The sequence below is a fragment of the Tachypleus tridentatus genome, chromosome 12, assembly GCF_004210375.1.
Source record: "Tachypleus tridentatus isolate NWPU-2018 chromosome 12, ASM421037v1, whole genome shotgun sequence".
Taxonomy (NCBI): Eukaryota; Metazoa; Arthropoda; class Merostomata; order Xiphosura; family Limulidae; genus Tachypleus; species Tachypleus tridentatus.
In genome coordinates, this window is record NC_134836.1 from 70,952,272 (window position 1) to 70,973,505 (window position 21,234).

The following is a 21,234-nucleotide window of genomic DNA, read 5'->3' on the forward strand; positions in this document are numbered from 1 at the left end:
ATGGAGTGCCTACTAAAAGCAGCTACGGACACTGTACCAAAGCAACAACAGACAAGCACAAACAATGCATGGAAACCAACCAAACAACTATTAACACTGATAAAACAACGAAGACAATTAAGAAGACAGTTCATGGCAATAAGAGATCAAGAAATAACACAAATAAACAGCATCAGAAACAAAATCAGAGCAGAAATTAAGCTGCTAAAACAAGAAAAATGGGATAACTTCTGCTCCCAACTAAATGAACAAACTGACCCTAAAAAGTTTTGGTCGCACCAATAAAGCCACTTCAAAAAAATATACAACACTGGAACGTAACAACACCTTAGCAAGCACCAACAAAGAAAAAGCAGAAGCCTTCACACATCAACTACAAAACACATAATGACCCAGACATGAACAACTATTTCTACAACAAAGTAAACAATCACGTAACAAATAACAGAATTATACAAACCATACTTTCCAATCAATATTATTAACAATAATACTAATAACACTTATGACTGTAATAGTCTATTGTTTACCAAAAAAATCACACTGTGTGAACACAAACGAGCAATCAAGAATTAAAAAAAAAAACAAATCACCAGGAAATTATGGCATACAAACAACTCTTCTCAAAAAAGGCACTCCAAAATTATTTCACCACCTATTAAATATCTTTAATTTATCTTTCTACTCTGGATACATCCCAGTTTCTTAGAAGCAATCCAATATATTAATGTTCCACAAAAAAGGGAAACCAGCTAATAACCAAAATAATTATCGACCAATCAGTCTTACCAGTTGTGTCGGCAAAATTCTTGAACGAATAATAAGTAATAAACTCTCCACATCTTTGGAGATTACTTCAAAATTACCTGAGGAATAAAACGGATTTAGAAAATTTAGACAAACGACAGATCTTTTAATCAGGTTAATTGAAACGATACTAAATAGCTTTAATAAAAAAGAATGTACTGTCGCTTGCTTCCTCGATATCGAGAAATATGGCACTGTATGGCACAATGGTTTTCGGTTCCGTATGAATGAAATGGGACTACCGCGTGGAATTATTCGCCGGTTATCTAAATTTTTGGAAAACAGAAAATGCAGAGTAAATGTAGAGGGAACTTTCTCAGAGTTCTTCACTCCAGAAGCTGGCGTCCCTCAAGGAGGGGTGGTTAGTCCTATTCTCTTCATCATGTATGTGAATAATATGTCTCTTAAAGACCCAAATCTTGGATACTCGTTACAGTTCAATCATGATGTAGCAATTTGAAAAAGTGCCCCAACACCAGAAATAGCAGCCACTAACTTACAACCTCAACTAAACAGAATAAGTGAATACTGCCAAAAATATAGAATTAAAATAAGCACAGCTAAGACACAACTAGTGTTATTTTCAAAATCAACGAAACATCAAAAATACAACCCCAGATTTACATGAACGGAGCGCTTCTCCAGACTGCTACATCTACAAAATGTTTAGGACTAACATATATTTCTAAACTTACCTAAATAAAACATGTAAATAACATAAAAACTAGAATCTGGCGAATAATAAACTATGCTAGGAGTCTAACTGGTAAATATTATGGAACAACACCTGAAAACATCCTTAAAATATACAAAACATATATAAAACCAGTTATAGACTATGCAGCTCCTGCATGGATTAACATAAGTAAAAAACAACTGCAAACCAAACTACAATCATTACAGAATACATTAATTACAACAATATATAGAGTACCCAAAACAACTTCCTCAAAGTTCATGTACAAATACTCTAATACACAAACAATACCAGATAGACTTCTACATAGTACAATAAAATATTTTGATAAAAATTGGAGAAAAAACGAGCTGTTATGCAAACTAGACAGATATTGCATATATGATGAAGAGTCCTAAACACCTCTCACCAATTAATTTATACATAAGATCATTAAGTTATAAAATCAATAACAATAGGAATAAAATAAAATAAAATAAAACAGACCACCTATAATCTAGTGTGTGTGTTTTTCTTATAGCAAAGCCACATCGGGCTATCTGCTGAGCCCACCGAGGGGAATCGAACACCAGATTTTGGCGTTGTAAATCCGTAGACATACCGCTGTATTAGTAGGGGGCCTTATGATTTAGCCTTGTCCTGAAAAGAGTCTGACTTATGTTCATCACTCTGGTCCTCATGTATTTACTTTAAATATACTAACAAGTCCACTCTAACAATGAAAAGGAAGGAAGAAGAGGTCTAGTGTACCTGACCCTTCCGGGTATACAAATTTATATATCCAAACAACTACAGAGAAAGATACAGTAAACGACGATAAAAAAAAGCGGGGATGGGTCATGAGTCATGAGAACGTAGAGAAAACGAGAAAATTAAGTTATAGTTATAATAGATGTATATTATCATATTAAATAAAAGTTTTACGGTGACTTGACTTTATTATAAATGTACGGTGTTTTGAAAAGATTTTCTCACAATTAGTTACAACTAGTTTACAGAGATACACGAGACTAAATACATGCAGTACAGAACAAAGAAGTCAGAGGACTGGATATTGCTTCACAGGCATCTTGTTACCCCGGCATGTTTATTTACGGTGGGGCTATTTTTTTCAATTAAGGTAACTTGTTTTATTTTGCATTTATTAATGTTACATTCTTTGTTTAAAACTACATTGTTTGGATGGATTTACTGATGTTTTTTTCTTAGTTGCAAATGGTGCAAAACATGGGAGTTTTTTTTTTTTAATTATGTTCATTGAATCTGGTTTTCAATTTTCTACCTGTTTCTTCGATGTAAATTTCTGGTCAGTTACTATAAGTTATTTTATAAATGACATTGGATCTGTGTGAATCTGTACAACCATTATTTAGTAATGTTCAATTTAAAGCATCGTATTAGCCCACCAGTGGCATAGTGGTATGCCTGCGGACTTATAATGCTAAAAACAGGGTTTAGATACCCATGGTTGGCATAGAACAGAGCCCAATATCTATCTATGAGTTTAATTCAAAACAACAATAATAGTATTATATTAAATTATAGAGGTACTCAATAATGCTCACTTTGAGGTATAGGTGTCGTACCTGTTGTATGGTTTATTAATCTATATTGCGAAATAAAACAAAAAAAAACTACTCAGTGAAATAATCTAAAACCTCTAAAATACTTTCTACAAATTATGAATCGTACGAAAATGAAATATCTTATTTTAATAAAATATTTGTATGAATTAGCAGCTTTACAATAGCAATTTTTTTTCTCGCAGTGATACATGTATACATGTTTATCTTTATTTAAATTTAATGAATGATTTTTGTCTTCATACATTTTTTCAAACTTTGATGTTGGATTTTTGTTATATAAAACGAGATTTTATGCTTGATTTGATTCGAAAGTTAGGGCAAGTAGCTCAGCAGATTCACTGTATCTACAATAGATGGAATGCAGAAAATAACTTTTTATAAGAATTATAAAAACCCGACTTAAAAAAGTTAATCAGAATATTTCATTTAATATTTGTAATAAGTTTTAATGCCATTTTAGATTCCTTTATATATTCGTTTTTTTTACTCATTTAAATACTGTATTTTTAAAACTTTATTCATTGCCATGGGTTATATCACTTTGTAAGTAAGTTGAATATAATTCAAATAACACCTTTTTTTTTGCTTGTCTATTTTGAACTGAGTTCATTTTTTATTTACATTCTGGCGATTTCGTTTGGATAAAAAAAAAGGTACGTGTGTGGCCTAACACATATATTAAATGGCTTCTCCATTTAATATATGTGCTGAGTCCACCATGGCTATCGAAACCCGGTTTTTAATGTTGTAAGTCTACAGACTTACTGTTGTGCTATTAGGGTGAAGGTGGGGAACAGTTTGTGAGGAATTAAAGCAACATCTTCGGCATTTAAATCTATAACAATGCATAGTTTTTATATTTTCATTTGGGGATTATGATTTGTCATTGTATTGACGGATTTGTTGCTGCGCTGGTTCTAGTTTAGTATTTAAATTCAAATATTCATCACATTAGTGTCAGTAATAGAAAAATGTATAATACAGTAAAATATAATATAATACAGTACAGTACAGCAGAAGACAGCATGGTATGGTGTAGTGTGGTCTAATACAATGTAGCGTTGTAATTATAGATTTCCATCGCCATAAGTAACTGGATTTTGTGTCAAATTTCATTCCATGTTGTTCATGAATTCGAATGCGGTCTATGTATTACTATTTTGTGCAATGTTGTACATGCTACATATTGTATTTCTCTCCCGATTCAAATCTTGTACGGGATATCTTATAATCACGTATAATATTACCAGTATCTTACACTAGGCGTTTACCATGATTTAGTAAATATTATTTACTGCACAAAATTAATATATCCAAGAAGGTGTGTATATTTTGATGACGACACACAGGACTGTGAATATGACAATCTAACCCTGGAGTACTATTTAAAAGAGGGCATATTTGTATAAAGTAAATAATGGTATTTCACATTCACTGATGAAAAACAAATTATCCATTTAATGTGTTCATTAAAAATATAAAAAGGAAAATATGGTTGTTAGTTATGGAATTAAAACTTTAAATAAAAAAAAATAGACGTAATTAGGACGTCAAATTATTAAGGAGATAGAACCCTATTGTTACTGCTTGAGTAATTATTATTGCTGAGAGATTTGACTACTGCCCTTACGTCCCAGTGAACATTAAGTTCACGGACTTTTAACGCTAAAACCTGAGGACCGACTACCCATGAACAACATAGCGCTGACAGCCTGTTGTGTAGTTTAACGCTAAAATAAATTTAAAACTTCTAACATCTTTCCAAGGTGACTTCCGTAGTCTCCATGTTGGCTTATCGAAACACGACTAAACTAAACTAACGTGGCAGGGGTTCAGTTTAGAGAGAGAGAAATTAGAAGAGTTCTCTCTCCAACTGGGGTGTTCAGGAACTTTATAGTTCCTCTTCGTCCCCTTACGTGAGAAATGTTTTAAAATATCCATGGAGTTTTTACTTTATTTTTAACATTTCAAAAATATTTGTGAGTGAGAGGAAGGACGGGAGAACTGGACGAAAGCAGCGAAAGTGAAGTGAGCCAGACTTTAGCTCGAGGATGGAGAACCCTGGCGGCTGGCGAATTGGTTTTTTAAAATTTACTGTAATTGATTAGATACCCTTGACTGGGTGAACGGCCCTTTTCAGAATGAGGTGTTACAGTATGCATATAAGATGAACTAATTTACGTAGCGTAGTGAGACAAAACAGCTAACACTGTATTCAATAATAAATTCAACCGCTACACGATATAACATTACAACAAAGAATAATAATTAACGAGTATTATAAGCGTACAGATTATGGGTAAAAATATCAAGTTAAAGATTAGAAAATGTTTTCTTTTTTTAACGTTTCTTATCGTAATAACACAAATAATAACTACAGTGAAGAATTTAAATGAAAGATACTCTACAATGCTAAATAGGGACACAAAATATATAAACATTACAATAATGAGTGTGAATAGTTTGTTTGTTTTTTGAATTTCACGCAAAGCTACACGAGGGCTATTTGCGCTAGTCGTTTCTAAATTAGCAGTGTTAGACTAGAGGGAATGCAGTTAGTCATCACTACCCACCACTAACTCTTGGGCTACTCTTTTACCAACGAATAGTGAGATTGACCGCACATTATAATGCCCCCATGGCTTAAAGGGCGAGAATGTTTGGTGTGACTAGGGTTCGAACCTGCAACCCTCGGATTACAAGTCGAATGTGAATAAAGAAACGAATATAGAATCTAAAACGTGTATGGCATTCAAACTGAGATATAGGAACTTTTATTATGTTGATTATTTTAAAAAAATTATCTAAAAAGCCAACTCCTTAACATATGTTGTAACTTAAAGCTTGTATCACTTCGTTTGTATTCGTGTACTATATTACTATTAATTTCTCAGGATAATAATGGACTTTACATTCACATAAAAATAAAACACTGACCACATGACCGTAAATGGAAGAGAATTCCAATTACACGGTTAGTCAAGTGGGAAAAGCTACCAAGGTTATTTTTTTTTTCTAAAGAAGCGCATCCATATCTAATGTATGAATATACCGAGATGTGGCACAAGTGGAACATTGACCCTTCTAAGATGGCGGCCTAGTAGCATGTTTCGAAAGCCTTACTGTCATGTCTATTTTATTACGGGACATCTATAAGTATTTTAACATCACTGTATCTACAATATCCATTTCCCGAAGACACGTTTCGTTCAATATAATCTTGTGGAAAGTATAATTAATTATAACCATGCTTCTCTATCTTGAAAAAAAGAAAGAAAAGAAGTTCACACATTAACAATTGGTGTTATATAAGTAAACTATTTAACACTTTGTTCCAATCTCTGGGCCAACCGCTGCATCGTTGCTGTTACAGATTAAATGAACTGAAACGGAACAACCACAATGTATTTAGATCGGCCAGCTATGACTTATTGAAGTTTGGATATAGAAAATTACATTACAATATTACAATCGGTACTAAGAAACAATGATTAGCTAAAAATTATCAAAATTGTTAAATGAATTCAAGTTCCAATAATAAATTAGATGTTTATCAAAACTATTACAAGACTCCTCCTAGAGGACTAAAACTGTCATATGAAACAAAGAAAAAAAATTCAGGATATTCTAAAATATTAATTATTTCGTTGGGAGGGTTCTAAAATCGATCCAAACTGAGATTGTACAATTTTTAAAGCATACAGTTAGATAAACAAAATAATGTCATCGAATACTCTTCAGCAATGGAGGTTTTTTCTGTTTTACTTAACCCTTAAACAGTGGGAAAGTTGCAGGTAGCAGCATCAATTGATGATGGGCGTCGTTTAAATGTTGATGTGTGGAAAAATTACAAGATCATTTTCTGCAATTTTTGTTAATTTGATTTTGGTCTCAAGGTGGAAAAAGGTTAAAAAGCTTTTAGATGACCAAGTTAGCTTAACGTAGTTTCGTGATATTTTTTAAAGTTTAAACGAAACATAAACGTTGAAATAAATTATAGAAGAAAATAATCTGCAGTTGTCACAAATATCAGAATTTGTTAACATCGTAGGGCTCGGCATGATCAAGTGGTTAAGGCATTCGATTAGTAATCTGAGGGTCGCGGATTCGAATCACCGTCACACCAAACATGCTTGCCCTTTCAGCCGTTGGGGCGTTATAATGTGACGGTCAATCCCAATATTGATTGGTAAAAGAGTAGCCCAAGAGTTGGAGGTGGGTGGTGATGACTAGCTGCCTTCCATCTAGTTTTTCACTGCTAAATTAGGGACGGCTAGCGCAGATAGCCCTCGTGTAGCTTTGCGCGAAAATTTAAAACAAACCAAAAAACTAGTTGTTAACATTGCCCTAGCGAACAAAATCGTAACTTCAGATTACCTCGGACTTTGTTGGAACATGTTCAGAAGCTTGTTAATTGCATGAACTTTAGGCTTACGAAAATGGGTTTCAAGTATGTTATTCCAATCAACACAGTATGTGCGTAAGTGAATTGACTACAGTTTATTTCCGTTTTAAAATTTTCATTTTTGGAAATATCCGTGACACTCAAGTTTACCTGAGAAGAGAATCTTTTGTCCTCACGATGTTCTTGATCCTGTAGTGTATACTGAAGGTCATCATTATCTACAGCGTCTTGAACTGTTTGAATCGGGAAATATATCATGAAGATTTCTAATTTGGCCTTATCAATCGATTAATGAAATATTATAAAGAAACAAAATTATTGTAGAGTTATGCTGAGAAGTTGCTAAATATTATGCTAGTCTATATCTCTGTTCATGCATAAGATACAAAATGACTAATTTTAGCCTCAGTTCAGTTTTTAATTGAAACAGAAAAGCCGTGTGCTAAATGAGTCATAAGCTAGAGTCGGTCGTAGGTATTAGCTTCCATATCATTGGATAGTTCTGTTTGTAGCTAATATTTCCCCGAGTGTGAGACCACTTTACGACTGTCATATGATGTGATACAGATACTTCCGAATTCCCAGGATTCAACGTGTGACTTAAAGAAAGCACAGGAAGTTTTAAAACCATTATGGCGGTTTTAGGGACCCGTTTCTAATCGGGAGAGGCCAAGAACAACTTAGTGGATGGCACGTACCTGTCACATGGTAAAAAATTGGCACGTACCCCCATATTTGTTTTAGTTATTATAAGTACTAAATGCACCATTATTAGAACTGTTGTCCAACTGATTTAGTTTTTATTAACCCCACTTCAACCAAGTCAGAGAGTCATCATTTAATATCATGTCTTCGTCTTCCCTTTAAATAAATTCAGTTCCACTTGAATTTCGTATTTTTAATTTCTACTCGGTAAGTTTTATTCTGTTATAATTTTTAACTTGAAGAAAACATAAGGCTGCTGGCCATCGAAAACTAATAAATTATCTAATGATGTTTGTTACAGTTTCATCTATACGGTTCCATATACATGTATTAACATAAACCAAATCCTGTCATTAAGCGGTGGAGACTTATTTTGAGTTGTTTTACGAGAATATCATATGATCTACAATATTTTCATCAACAAAATAATGTAATTCAAACATTGTCTATTGAAATGGAAATACTAAAAAACAATGTTAAGTTAATAATGTTAAGAAACAGAAACTTAAGATTCAAACCGTTGCAACAATAGTTTTTCAAGACATTGTTTAACCACTACGTGCTATTGGAAATACATAAGCCAGAGATCTAAGTCAAATATAACACAACTTACCAGGAATCATTAGCTCTGGATACGCCTGAAGATTTTTATCTGGATCCACTGCTTGACAAATTTGGTTTGGCTCGTTTTTTATCGATAAGAGACACTCCAATGATCCCAACTGGTTCGCTTTAGGAACCACTTTCTTAATTTCTAAAGTCATACCACATTTTGTTCTCAGATCGTAATGTTTAAAGCTTTGTCCGTCTTTGGTTTCCATTGGTGTTGTATTGGCCGTGGGCTGGTATTGTACCAAACCAACTTGTTCAGTGGTTTCTGTTGGTATAGTACTGACCGTATGTTGGTCGTGTACCACACTAAGTTGTTCAGTAGTTTCTGTTGGTACAGTACTGACCCTATGTTGGTCACGTACCACACTAAGTTGTTCAGTAGTTTCTGTTGGTACAGTACTGACCCTATGTTGGTCACGTACCACACTAAATTGTTCAGTGGTTTCTGTTGGTACAGTACTGACCCTATGTTGGTCACGTACCACACTAAATTGTTCAGTAGTTTCTGTTGGCACAGTACTGACCGTATGTTGGTCATGTACCACACTAAGTTGTTCAGTAGTTTCTGTTGGCACAGTACTGACCGTATGTTGGTCATGTACCACACTAAATTGTTCAGTGGTTTCTGTTGGTACAGTACTGACCGTATGTTGGTCATGTACCACACTAAGTTGTTCAGTGGTTTCTGTTGGTACAGTACTGACCCTATGTTGGTCATGTACCACACTGAATTGTTCAGTAGTTTCTGTTGGCACAGTACTGACCGTATGTTGACCATGTACCACACTAAGTTGTTCAGTAGTTTCTGTTGGCACAGTACTGACCGTATGTTGGTCATGTACCACACTAGGTTGTTCAGTGGTTTCTGTTGGTATAGTACTGACCGTATGTTGGTCATACACCACCCCAGGTTCATCAGTGATGTCTAATGGCGAAGTACCGACCGTATGTTGGTCATGTACCACCCTAGGTTCATCAGTGATGTCTAATGGCGAAGTACCGGCCGTATGTTGGTCATGTACCACATTAGGTTCATCTCTTCTGGTAATCAGAAACCCATACCGTGATCTAACGTTGAATTCTTCCAATAACTGTTGGTCGTGTGGTAGTACTTTAACTTTATTTTTGATTTCTCTTTTTGTAAGACTAACCAATCGTTGCTCATGTTCTAGATGATTCTTTTTTTGCGTTGCTGGATTATTTACCGTCTGTGGTTGATGTTTTAGTTGGTCCTTAGTGTCCACTGCAATAGTATCTCTGGCTTCGGAAGTAGTCCCGTCAGGAAACTGATGGCCATATTCCGAAGGTATAGTGATATCCTTGGTTTTTAAAGTAATAGTGTCAAGGAACTGTGGCACATGTTCTGTATGGGAGAAGTTGTATTCTAACGTGTTGGTGTCCACAAACTGCAGCACATCTTCTGTATGGGATAGATTAGCTCTGTATTCCAGTGCGTTAGTACCAGGAAACTTGGGCTCACATTCTGTATGGACCAGATTGTCTCTGACTTCTAATGGCTTAATGTGATGGAACTGCTGCTCATAGATTTCAGGAGCAAGACGGGTCCTTTTTCCCAAAACGGTGGTACCTGGTAATCGTTTCTCAGCCTTGATTTTGAATTTCATTGCAGCAGTTTCACAGGGCTCTTGCGCATACCTTGCAGAGGTAAGCTTGTTTCTGGTTTCTAGTAAGGTACTGTCGGGGACCTGTTGATCATTCTTGGGGCCTTCCTTTCGAAGTTCTTTTAACCTGATGGTGAGAGGGCCTATATATTTTGGGGGAAACATTTTTGTGGACTTCTGATGCAATATCTCCTTTAATTCCTCAACCAATTTTTGTTTTAACTTGGAAGTACCACATGTCCCTTTTAAATGGGAAGTATCACATGTCCCTCTTTGAGTCGTAATTTTATGAGCATTGAATTGTCTGTTTCGTCGGTAATGTATCATTTCACTCCTCTGGTTCTTTAATATATCGCGATTTGCTTTGTACAAAGCGTTAAAATTAGAGGATATCACATTGCCGAATTCGCATAATTCATTACCATTATCATTACTTGTACCATTCAGCAACTCACAAAAGTTTTCATGTTCCACCGTCTTTTCTTTTCTTCCAAAAAGTAAAGACGACAAGGAATGTTCACAAACACGTGGAAGTATAGATACTTTACTTTGATATGACTCTCTGGGTTCAAGAGAACATTTTTTCAGAACTATTTCTTTTGCGGTTTCATTTTCTGCTATCGAAGATTTGACGATTGTTTGTTTTCGACTCGCGTATTTTATGTTTAAAAATTCGTCTCTTGTGTGTGGAATTTGTTCCTCTATGTTATTATGCACTCTGTAGTCAAAGAATTTGTCATAAACAGTAACTTCTTTTCCACTTTCTGGACAGTGGTTGCAAGTTCTCTGTTGAGTAACCATAGCAACTTCAATGTTTGTGTCAGTCTTCTCACTACAAACATTTTCTCCAGACAAAACCTTATCGTGTTGATCCCGTTTCAAGTCTTCTTCTCTCCTATTTTCAACGATACAGTGATCCTCGTTCCGTCCAATCTTATTGTCTATCACATCAGTTGAGAGGTTTTCTAGGTTGTGCTTTTCATGAGGTTCTTGGTCTAGTTGTATCCAATCAATAATGCTTCCCTCTAAACTGCTATTTCTCCCGACACATGGGATCCGTAGATGTTTTTCGTTAATATGATTTTTTTCTTGATTGTTGCCAGTAAATGTTGAGCTTAATACTACTGTACAGTTCGTTAAAGCAGTGCTGGAGTTCATAGTTACATTTTTGGCTTCACACTTTGACAACTCGTTTCCAAATTGAATGGATATCGTCCCTAAGTTCTCACAGTCTCGACTACTTATAGACTGTTCATCAAGATTTGGCCTCCAGTCATCTGTAACTTTTTTACTTAGACTATTCGCACTGGTTATGCTTTCATGACCGAAGAAAATCACATCAGACAGATTTTCTTTAACTGAAAATTTCCCTTTTCCTTCTGGCATCCTTTCTTCTTTATCGGAAGTGTTTTGCTTTTCTTCTGTTACACTCAAAAGAGGGACTTCTGTATTTTCTCTTACCTCATCCTCACTTTTATTCGAATGTATTTCTTTTGGATATAAAGTTAACGTACTTGTAAAAATGTTGTTATTAGCAGGGGATAACTGTGATGTAGAATTTCCGAAACCAAAACTACTGTCTTCATTGGATTGTAAAGAGCGGTTACTTCTCCAGGTGGTATTGGTTGCGTTAAGATCACGTGGTTCGTTTGTTGAACACTGGTTACCAAAGTCGATGTCAATAGATTCTGTTTGCAACGTCAGCTTCAACCGATGCGCTAAATTCCGAAAATGTTTGTCAATTAAAGATTTTTCTAATTCTGTAGTTTGAGCTGGAAATTGGTCGTCGATTCCTTCGAGGTCTTTAGGAGATACAATAAATGTAAGAGTGTCAAAATTACTATCGGGGCTTAAGATGTCTTTTTTCGAAATATCTTTTGCTAAAGTTGGACACATCCAGTCCGCAGTGGTTCCTGAAGTTAACAAAGGAGCTTTTTGTATTTGTTTCTTGTCACTTTCGGTTAAAGAGCGACCTCTAGAATTATCATTATTGTTCATAAGTTGACAATGTTCTGAAATAAGGGGAACTATTGCCCCAACGGACTTGGTATTCTGAAGAATATTCTCGTGAAGGGAAGATTCACTGACAGTATTTTTACTTAGGGGATTTACACGTGGCAAGATCATTGACAGAGGTTCTGTCTGGACACCGACAGATCGTTGACTTTGTCGAGAGGTCTCAGTCTGGGTCCCTTTGCTTCTAAATAAACTAGAAAAGGGTCGATATATCGGAAATCTACAATGTTCCATTGTAATGAACTCGATTTCCAGTGAATACGAAGACAATGTGATTTCTTATACAACAAATGTCGAGTTTGAAAACTTTGTTAGAAACAGAATATCTGTATATATCAGTTATTTTCATAGACGTCATCGAATAATTATTTTAAAGGTGAAATCTTATTCCAATACACTATTTTTAGCTCATATAGTACATTTCTGCTGCCACAGTGAACAGTAAGGCGTTCCTTAGTCCAAACGGCCATTTAAAAAATGTCTCAAATTCGAAACGTTTTTGATATCGTTGAAATTGTGCATCGCGCAGAGCCTGTAAAACGTATACGAAATCTAAGCTGGCTCTTGATTTAGTTTTCATTAGATTAAAAGGTACACACAAAAATAAATAAATAAGAGGCTGGTTTGGGCAAAGCCAATAAAACCCACATGCTTCACCTCTGAGTTCTCAAGTTAGGCCTACCTCTTTTCTCACTGACAAAGTACTGAAGCAATCCCTGATTAATGATGACTAACGAAACAACTTTGTGTACGTGTTTCGTACCGAGTAAACGTAAGGTAAATTCCAAAGCACGTATTCCAAATTCACCTACGGTCTAGAACACGTAAGCACATTAATTGTTTCAGAGCAACCATCTGCTTCTCTGTAGCAGCTTATTTAACCAAACTTAAAGCGTTTGCATATACACATTATATTAGCTGTTATTACCTTCTCTGACCTCATGTGCTGACTGAGGGCTGGCTTCTTGAAATGGGAATGTACGGAGTATATTTGGAAGTAAATCACGACATCGAAGGATATTATCCCACCCCGCATAACCACTTAGACACATGGTGCACATGTAGCCAAGTATAGTCTGGTATGAAGTGGAGATCATAATATAGTAACTCGTTTCCTGAGTGTATGAGTAGAAAGAATTTTAAGATCGCGCAGCCTAGCGGCGGAAAGTATAGAGTAAATCATCTCCAGTACTTCCTGAATCACGAGTACTGAGGGACGATCATTAACGAAAGTTGTCTCGGCATGGCCAGGTGGGTTAAGGCGTTTGACACGTAATCTGAGGATCGCGGGTTCGAATCCCCGTTGCTCCAAATATGCTCGCCCTTTCAGCCGTTGGAACGTTATATTGTGCAGTGAATCCCACTATTCGTTGATAAAAGAGCAGCCCTAGAGTTGACGGTGGGTGGTGATGACAAGCTGCCTTCCCTCTAGTCTTACCATTCTAAATTAAGGACGGCTAGCGCAGACAGCTCTCGTGTGGCTTTGCGCGAAAGTAACAAAAAACATTAATGGAAATAATTTTTTTATATATATTGTTATTAACTCGTGTAAACGCTTTGGGTAATTATATATAAAAGAGATAAAAAAAAAAAAACAGCGAAAGGGCCAGATATCTAATGCATAGCTCAAATAAAATGAATATTTAAACAACTTAGACACTGGTATTTCCAAATAAGTGTTCTTAAAGTGAAACAACTTTCTACTAAACGGTAGTGTTACAGCGCGTACTCTGAACATATTGTCCACAGAAAACCTAGAACACTCGACTGATATTCTTGGAACGTTAATAGGTTATATCAAGGAACCACTGAGAGATAAAATCGCAAGTATGAATTTTTCCTTTAATTTTTTTTATATATTATAATTATTAGTAATAGCTAAAACTAAATTTCGAACTCAACACTTTATTTCAAATATTTGTTTATTTGCGTTCGAATTTGGCATGCCATTGTATTCACTTGAAGTGAGGACTTGATTATAACATGCAGTAAAAACAAAGTTGCCCCGTTCTCTTCCCTAAATGGTTCAGCCGTAAGTTTGAAGGCTTATATTATCTAAAATGTTAAGTTTGAGCTCTGCAATGAATAGAGCGAAGGTAGCCCATTGTTAAATGTTTAAACTGTCTGCTTGGTTATTAAGCACAAAGGTAGAAAACTGGCTATTATGCCTACTTCTGGTATCGAAAACCAAATTTAGCTTAAATTTTAAGTGTTACAATCCATCCATGAAGGTGAACCACCGTGAGTTACACATAAGACAGTCGAACACAACTATTTAATGGTTACACCAACCACAAGGTTGAAATTTTGGAGTAGGATTACGGGTTCATGTTTTTATTTGTTTGAATATCGCGCAAAGTTACTCGAGGGCTATCTGCCTAAATTAGGCTATCCTAATTTAGCAGTGTAAGACTAAAGGGAAGGTAGCTAGTCATCACCACCCGCCTCCCACTCTTGAGCTACTTTTTTACCAACAAATAGTGGGATTGACTGTAATATCATAACGCCCCCACGACTGAAAGAGCGAGCATGTGTGGTGCGACGGGGATTCGAACCCGCGACTCTCAGATTACGCGTCGAACGCCTTAACCCACCTGGCCATGCCGAACCACTGGTGTTTTTTATCTAGTTAGTCCCAGCTATAATAACTAGGCAAAAACGCTTTATAAGTATTAAGTCATTTATTTATGATGGAACATTCTACATCTTTCGACAGAGCATTGGTTTGCCTTCATACATGAAGAAACGACTTTTTTCTTTTTAAAACAAAAAATTAGCCCCAGAAACAATGAAAACTTAAATATTTATTGTTTATGTTTAGTTTACGTTGGCACTGGCAGAAACGTACGCAGAAATAAGCAACATATATTTAAGGGTTAATCAGATAACCAATTTCACAGAAAAGTTCCCAATTCGGTTTTAACTATACATTTATAACTAGATAATAGGTACACACAAAAATAAATGAACAAGAAACCAGTTTGGGCAACGTCAACAAAACTCAAGTTCTCATAGGCCTAGCTCTACTCTTAGCGATAAAGTACTGAATGGCTCCTGATAAATGACGACTAACGAAGTAACTTGCTTCGTTATATGCTTAAAATAGTTGGCTGCTCGTGACGAAAACTGACTCGCAATTCCATATTGCTACGTTAAGAGCAAGGCTGTCACTCAGTCTAAATATACCGTTTCATCCATCCGTTTAGCTACTATTTTTATGTGTTTATATATAGTGATATAGAAGTGTACTCAGTTTAATAGAAGTTCACTTGAATCACGATACATAACTTCTCTTTAAACAGTGTATTTCAATGTTGTTTGTTTTGAATTTCGCACAAAGCTACACGAGGGCTATCTGTGCAAGCCGTCCCTAATTTAGCAGTGTAAGACTAGAGGAAAGGCAACTAGTCATCACCATCCACCGCCAACTCTTGGACTACTCTTTTACCAACGAAAAGTGGGATTAACCATAACATTATAATGCCCCCACGGCGGAAAGGGCGAGCATGTTTGGCGCGACGGGGATGAGAACTCGCGACCCTCAGATTACGAGTCGCATGCCTTAACACGCTTGGTCATGCCGGGCCTATTCAATGTTGTGAACTATGCTTTTACACAAAATAATTATCTGACGATCATCATTAACTGAGGCACTGCATGGCCAGGTGGTTAAGACGCTCGACTCGTAATTCGAGGTTCGCGGGTTCGAATCACCATCACACCAAACATGCTTTCCCTTTCAGCCATGGGAACGTTGTATTATGACGTTCAATTCCACTATTCGTTGGTAAAAGAGCAGCCCAAGAAGTGGCGATGGGCGATGATGATCAGCTGCCTTCCCTTTAGTCTTACACTGCCAAATTATGGACAGCGAGCGCAGATAGCCGTCGAGTAACTTTACGTGAAATTCAAAAACTAACAAAATATTATTAACTGAGTAACGTGTGACCAATTTATTTGCTTTCTTTAACGTGTATATACTTTCTAACGGTGCTGAGGTTGTTTTTATTGTTGTTGTTGATTATCGCGCATTATTACTCAAGGACTATCTGCACTAGACGCCTATAATTTAGTAGTGTAATGCTAGAGGGAAGACAACCAGTCAACGTCATCTACTCCCAACTCTTGAGCTACTCATTATCAACGAATAGTGGAATTGACCTTTACACTGTTAACGGCTCAAAAGGCGAGTTCATTCAGTGACGAGATTCGAACCTGATAACCACAGTTTATGAGCCGAGTGCCCTAACCACCAGACAATGCCTCTCCCTTCTAGGTTAAGATCCTCAGAACTCCAGAAATCAAAGTATCAGATTATACCTTAAGTAATGTCCGATTTTAAGTTCAGAAAAAGAGAAAGGATTTCAAACGCTTTTAATATTATTTAATCAATATTGTATGTTCCATTATTGCTAATTACCTCCATCCAACGATTATGAATGTTACTTCTATAAAATTCTTGGGGTTTGGAGGAAAAGAATGAAGAGTGGGTAGTTTTGGCATCTTCTGTGTTCCAAGCTCTTTTCCAACAAGATAGTTCTACAAATTTCGGAATAGACGATAATCAGATGGGGCAAGGTCTAGAGAATAAAGATGATTTGGAAGTTTTTTCCAGTCTACCTCTTCAATCTTTATAGATGTGAACCTTGCTGTATGGGTCCGTGCATTATCTTGGTGTAACACAACACCTTTGCGATTGATCAAAGCAGGCCTGTTTTCTTTCAGTGCAACATTCAAGCGCTCTAACTGTTGACAGTAAAGTCTGATGTAATCGTTACATTGAGTGGCAGCAACTTAAAGTGGGTCACACCAACAATATACCATCAAACGCTTAACAAGGCTTTTCCAGAGGGAGATCCATTTTAGGCTGTGCTTTAGCCAGTTTATTTGCACTAAATCATTGTTTGCGGCACTTAACATTTTTATAATATATCCATTTTTCATCTCCAGTCACTAACCTGTCCAAAAAAGATGAGTTACGTTCAGGAAAGTGCAGAGAAGTGCAAATGTCCACTCTTGCTTTGAGGTTGGCTTCTGTCAAATCATGCGGGACTTATTTCCAAGTTTTGACACCTTTCCAAGCTGTTGCAGATGACGGTGAACTGTTGAATTGGTTGAATTTAGCTTATTTGCTAGTTCTTTAACTGTTACAGCATAATCTTTAGCAACTGCAGCGAGTGGCAAGTCATCATTAAACTCAACAGGAAGACCTGAACGTGGCGCATCACTTAAGTTGTAGTCACTTGATATAAACTTCTGAAACCATCTTCGACATTTTCTTTCCTTGAGAGACTGCGTACCAAAACACCTTGAATGTTTCATATAGTTTCTGCTGCACTATTACCTTTTTTTAAACTCATAAAGCATTATATGCTTAATGTGTCCTCGGACACATCCATCTTCATAAGGGTTTATTTGATTAATGATCTGAAAAAGTGGAGTTGGGTTAGTTTATTTTATTTGTCTTACTACATATTTTAGTTATTAGAGCCTTTTATAAAGACAGAAATGACGATGCACTTTCTGTATTAAAATTTTCCAGCATTACTTGTGGAATGATCTGATATTAACCAAAATAAGAGGAAAAAATGTTTTGTTATCTGAAAAAAATCCTATAATTACTCAAGTAAATATATTGACTGTGTAACTGAATTTACTTATGTTTTGTTTTTGGAATTTTCACGCAAAGCTACAGAAGGGCTATCTGCATTAGGCGTCCCTACTCTTGGGCTACTCTTTTACCAACAAATAGTGATGACATTATAACGCACCCACGGCTGAAAGGAAACATGGTTGGTGTGACGGAGATTCGAACCCGCGACCCTAACCACCTGGGCATTCTAAGCCAAATATACTTTCGAGTTCTAGTGACTCCGGCCAAGCTTTTGTCGTATATAAAAGACCGTTTAATATAATATTATTTATTTTATGTTTGCACTCCATTGATGTCGAGGCAATAGAGATCTCTAGGAGACCTAAGTAACAGATGTATAAATAGCTGTGACCAGATGAGCTCCAAGAGAGTCCTCCAATCACATTTTACAAAATTGCAGAATTATTGTGCATTACAGTTAACCATAATCTAACTTGGCACACATACGTCGTGGAAATTAGTTAAAAACTTGAAACCAGAATAGTTTACCAACAAAACTTAAACCATTACTCTCACGAGTGTAGACCACAAATAATAACTTATACTTATATGCAAAACGTTTATCAGATGTTTTTTTTAGATTACAGCTGAATGATAAGTTGTAATACTAAACCATTTCAATTCCTTACGCTATAACAGTTACAAAACCGAGTTACACGTTTAACCTTTGGATTTACACTATACACACCAGCATGCTATGTGTAAAAGCGCACTTTACTATCAACAGTACAAGAACGTAAAGTTTGCCATTAAATACTACAAGTAATCCACCAACAATAACTCCCTCACACCTGACTTCCTCATAACCTGATTCATTTTAATATCCACCCTTCACATTTCGCACATAATGTAAACATAGCAGGAACGATCAGTTTACATCCTGTCTTTTTAATCTATTTTCAGGTTCACCTATTTCTGCTACTCCTTCACTTGCACACAAGTTGGGTTTTATTCGGTCCCGACTAGTGGAAGTATGTTTTCTCGTGGTACTTCCGTTTCCTCTTACGCTAAAATACTTTAGGCATCGGATCTATAGAACACAGCCTCGACATTTGGAGTTATTGATCCCTGTCAGGTCCTGATAAGGCCCGTTTGTTGTAATGTTTTGTCTTTTGTTAGGTTGTCAACTTATCTTCTTATTCATCTCCTCAACTTGTTTTGACTTCGCCTTCACTTGTGCCTGCCAACCCCAATTAATGTTTTAATAATCATGTAATAGTAAATTCAATAAGCTTGTTAACGTCTTACCAGTCTTACCCCCTGCTAATTGCTAATCATAAGTCTTGAGCGGGGTGAAGGAAGATTGTCCCTAATGATTAACTGCTTATTCAATTGGTTTAGTTTGGCGGAAAGATAGTAAAAGTAAAAGTACGGGAAAAAGAAGTTCAGTCAAAGAAAAGTTAGAAAACATTAAGTCAACCGTCGCAGGAATGAAAGGTTGATATGTTAGAGTGAAATTAACAGTTTGAAAGAGATAAGAAGATAAATTTCTCTTGTCGAAGGGTGGTATAAATTATAAATTAATTGAACCCGTTTGTGTGAACTTTGACAAAAAAGCAGACAATTTTGGAAGAACGAAAAACAGACGAATATTGAAAGTAATGTACCTCACTCGACAGCGTAAGTGACCCTGCATGGCCAGGTGGGTTAAGGCGTTCGACTCGTAATCTGAGGATCGCGGGTTAGAATTCCCATCGGACTAAACATGCTCGCCCTTTCAGCCGTGTGGGCATTATAATGTGACGGCCAATCCCACTATTCGTTGGTAAAAGAGTAGCCTAAGAGTTGGCGGTGGGTGGTGATGACTAGCTGCCTTTCCTTTAGTCTTACACTGCTAAATTAGGGACGGCTAGCGCAGATAGCCCTTGTGTAGTTTTGCGCGAAATTAAAAAACAAACAAACAAACAAACAAACAAACAAACAGACAGCGTAAGTGAATTATGCATGAATACTATTGCTATGGAAATAGAGAAAAATAGTTGGGCTTGTCAACTGAATTCTAAAATAATTGAATTGGTCTAAGTAGATTTAGTGCAACGAATTTTTTATACTTGCGTTTAATTTTCTTTGAATATATGTATTATTTTTAAAACTAGGGGAGTGTGTGCTGTTCCTTTGTTGTCGAATTTATCAACAACAGTTCACAATAATTCTTAGTCCACTACACCCATATATTTACATTACTGTACAATATATCACACGTACCTAAAAAAGTAAACGTTTCTGACAGCCTTTCATTCACCAATCAGAATATTTTTAGTTGATACGTATTTAATCTGTTTTTTTTTTTCTATAATGGAGTCTTAGATGAGCGTTGGATTTTTTTGGTAAAGGTTTGTTTTGTTTTTCAGTGAAACCTTTAAAAAGAATTACTTACGAAGATCAAATTCCAATTTCTAACATCATATGCCATTACAAATATCGCTGGGTCACCAGGTGGCACTTTTCACAAGTGAACCTTATTTAAGATTTATTTTCGGTTAAAGTAATTGTTGTTGATTAAATTCTGGATACATGTTGGAATATTTGATTTGTATTTCTAAATTATTAAACACTTTATAGAATTGACCTAACATGATTTGATTGTTAGGGCTGTGACTGGCAATCTAGAGGTCGCGGTTTAGAATCTCCGTCACACCGAACATGCTCACCCTTTCATCCGTGGGGGTGTTATAAAGCGACGATCAATCTCAATATTTGTTAGCAAAAAGTAGCCCAAGAGTTAGCTGTGGGTGACATTGACTATCTTACTTCCCTCTATGTATTCAAATTAACTTGAAAATGACCGAAGAATATTGAAACGTTATTCTGTACAATAGCACATAGCCCTCATGTACTTTGCACGAACTTCCAAACATAGCCCTCGTCTCGTGTTCTTTGCACGAACTTCCAAACAAATCAAACCTTATATAATTTGTATCTATGAATAATGGATCATTGCAGAGACTTTTTAATTTTTGATAAATTGTGCACCAGAATCATTGATAAATTTGTTAGTTGTTCATGATATATTGTAGTATAAGATTTTTATGCTCTCTAGATTTCAAAGGTTATTCGTCGTCCCGTGGCGTAAAAAAAACTTAACTATTAATTGCCTGTGAGTTGGGTGGACGCTTTAACAAACTGGGCTT

At 36.0% G+C, this 21,234-nt stretch overlaps 1 protein-coding gene across 2 annotated transcripts in view; it reads right to left on the bottom strand.

Moving 5' to 3' along the window:
- Positions 1-13,514, bottom strand: part of LOC143233548 (uncharacterized) — a 43,171-nt gene extending 29,657 nt beyond the window's left edge. For both annotated transcript variants that reach the window (XR_013018207.1, XM_076469884.1), the window contains exons 1-2: positions 8,814-13,514; positions 7,646-7,728 (exon numbers count right to left, since the gene is read on the bottom strand). Coding sequence is in view for 1 of the 2 variants with exons in the window: in XM_076469884.1 (XP_076325999.1) it covers positions 7,646-7,728; positions 8,814-12,684 (3,954 nt within the window). In the remaining variant the exon portion in view is untranslated. The remainder of the gene's footprint in view (positions 1-7,645; positions 7,729-8,813) is intronic.
- Between the last annotated feature and the right edge of the window lie 7,720 nt (positions 13,515-21,234).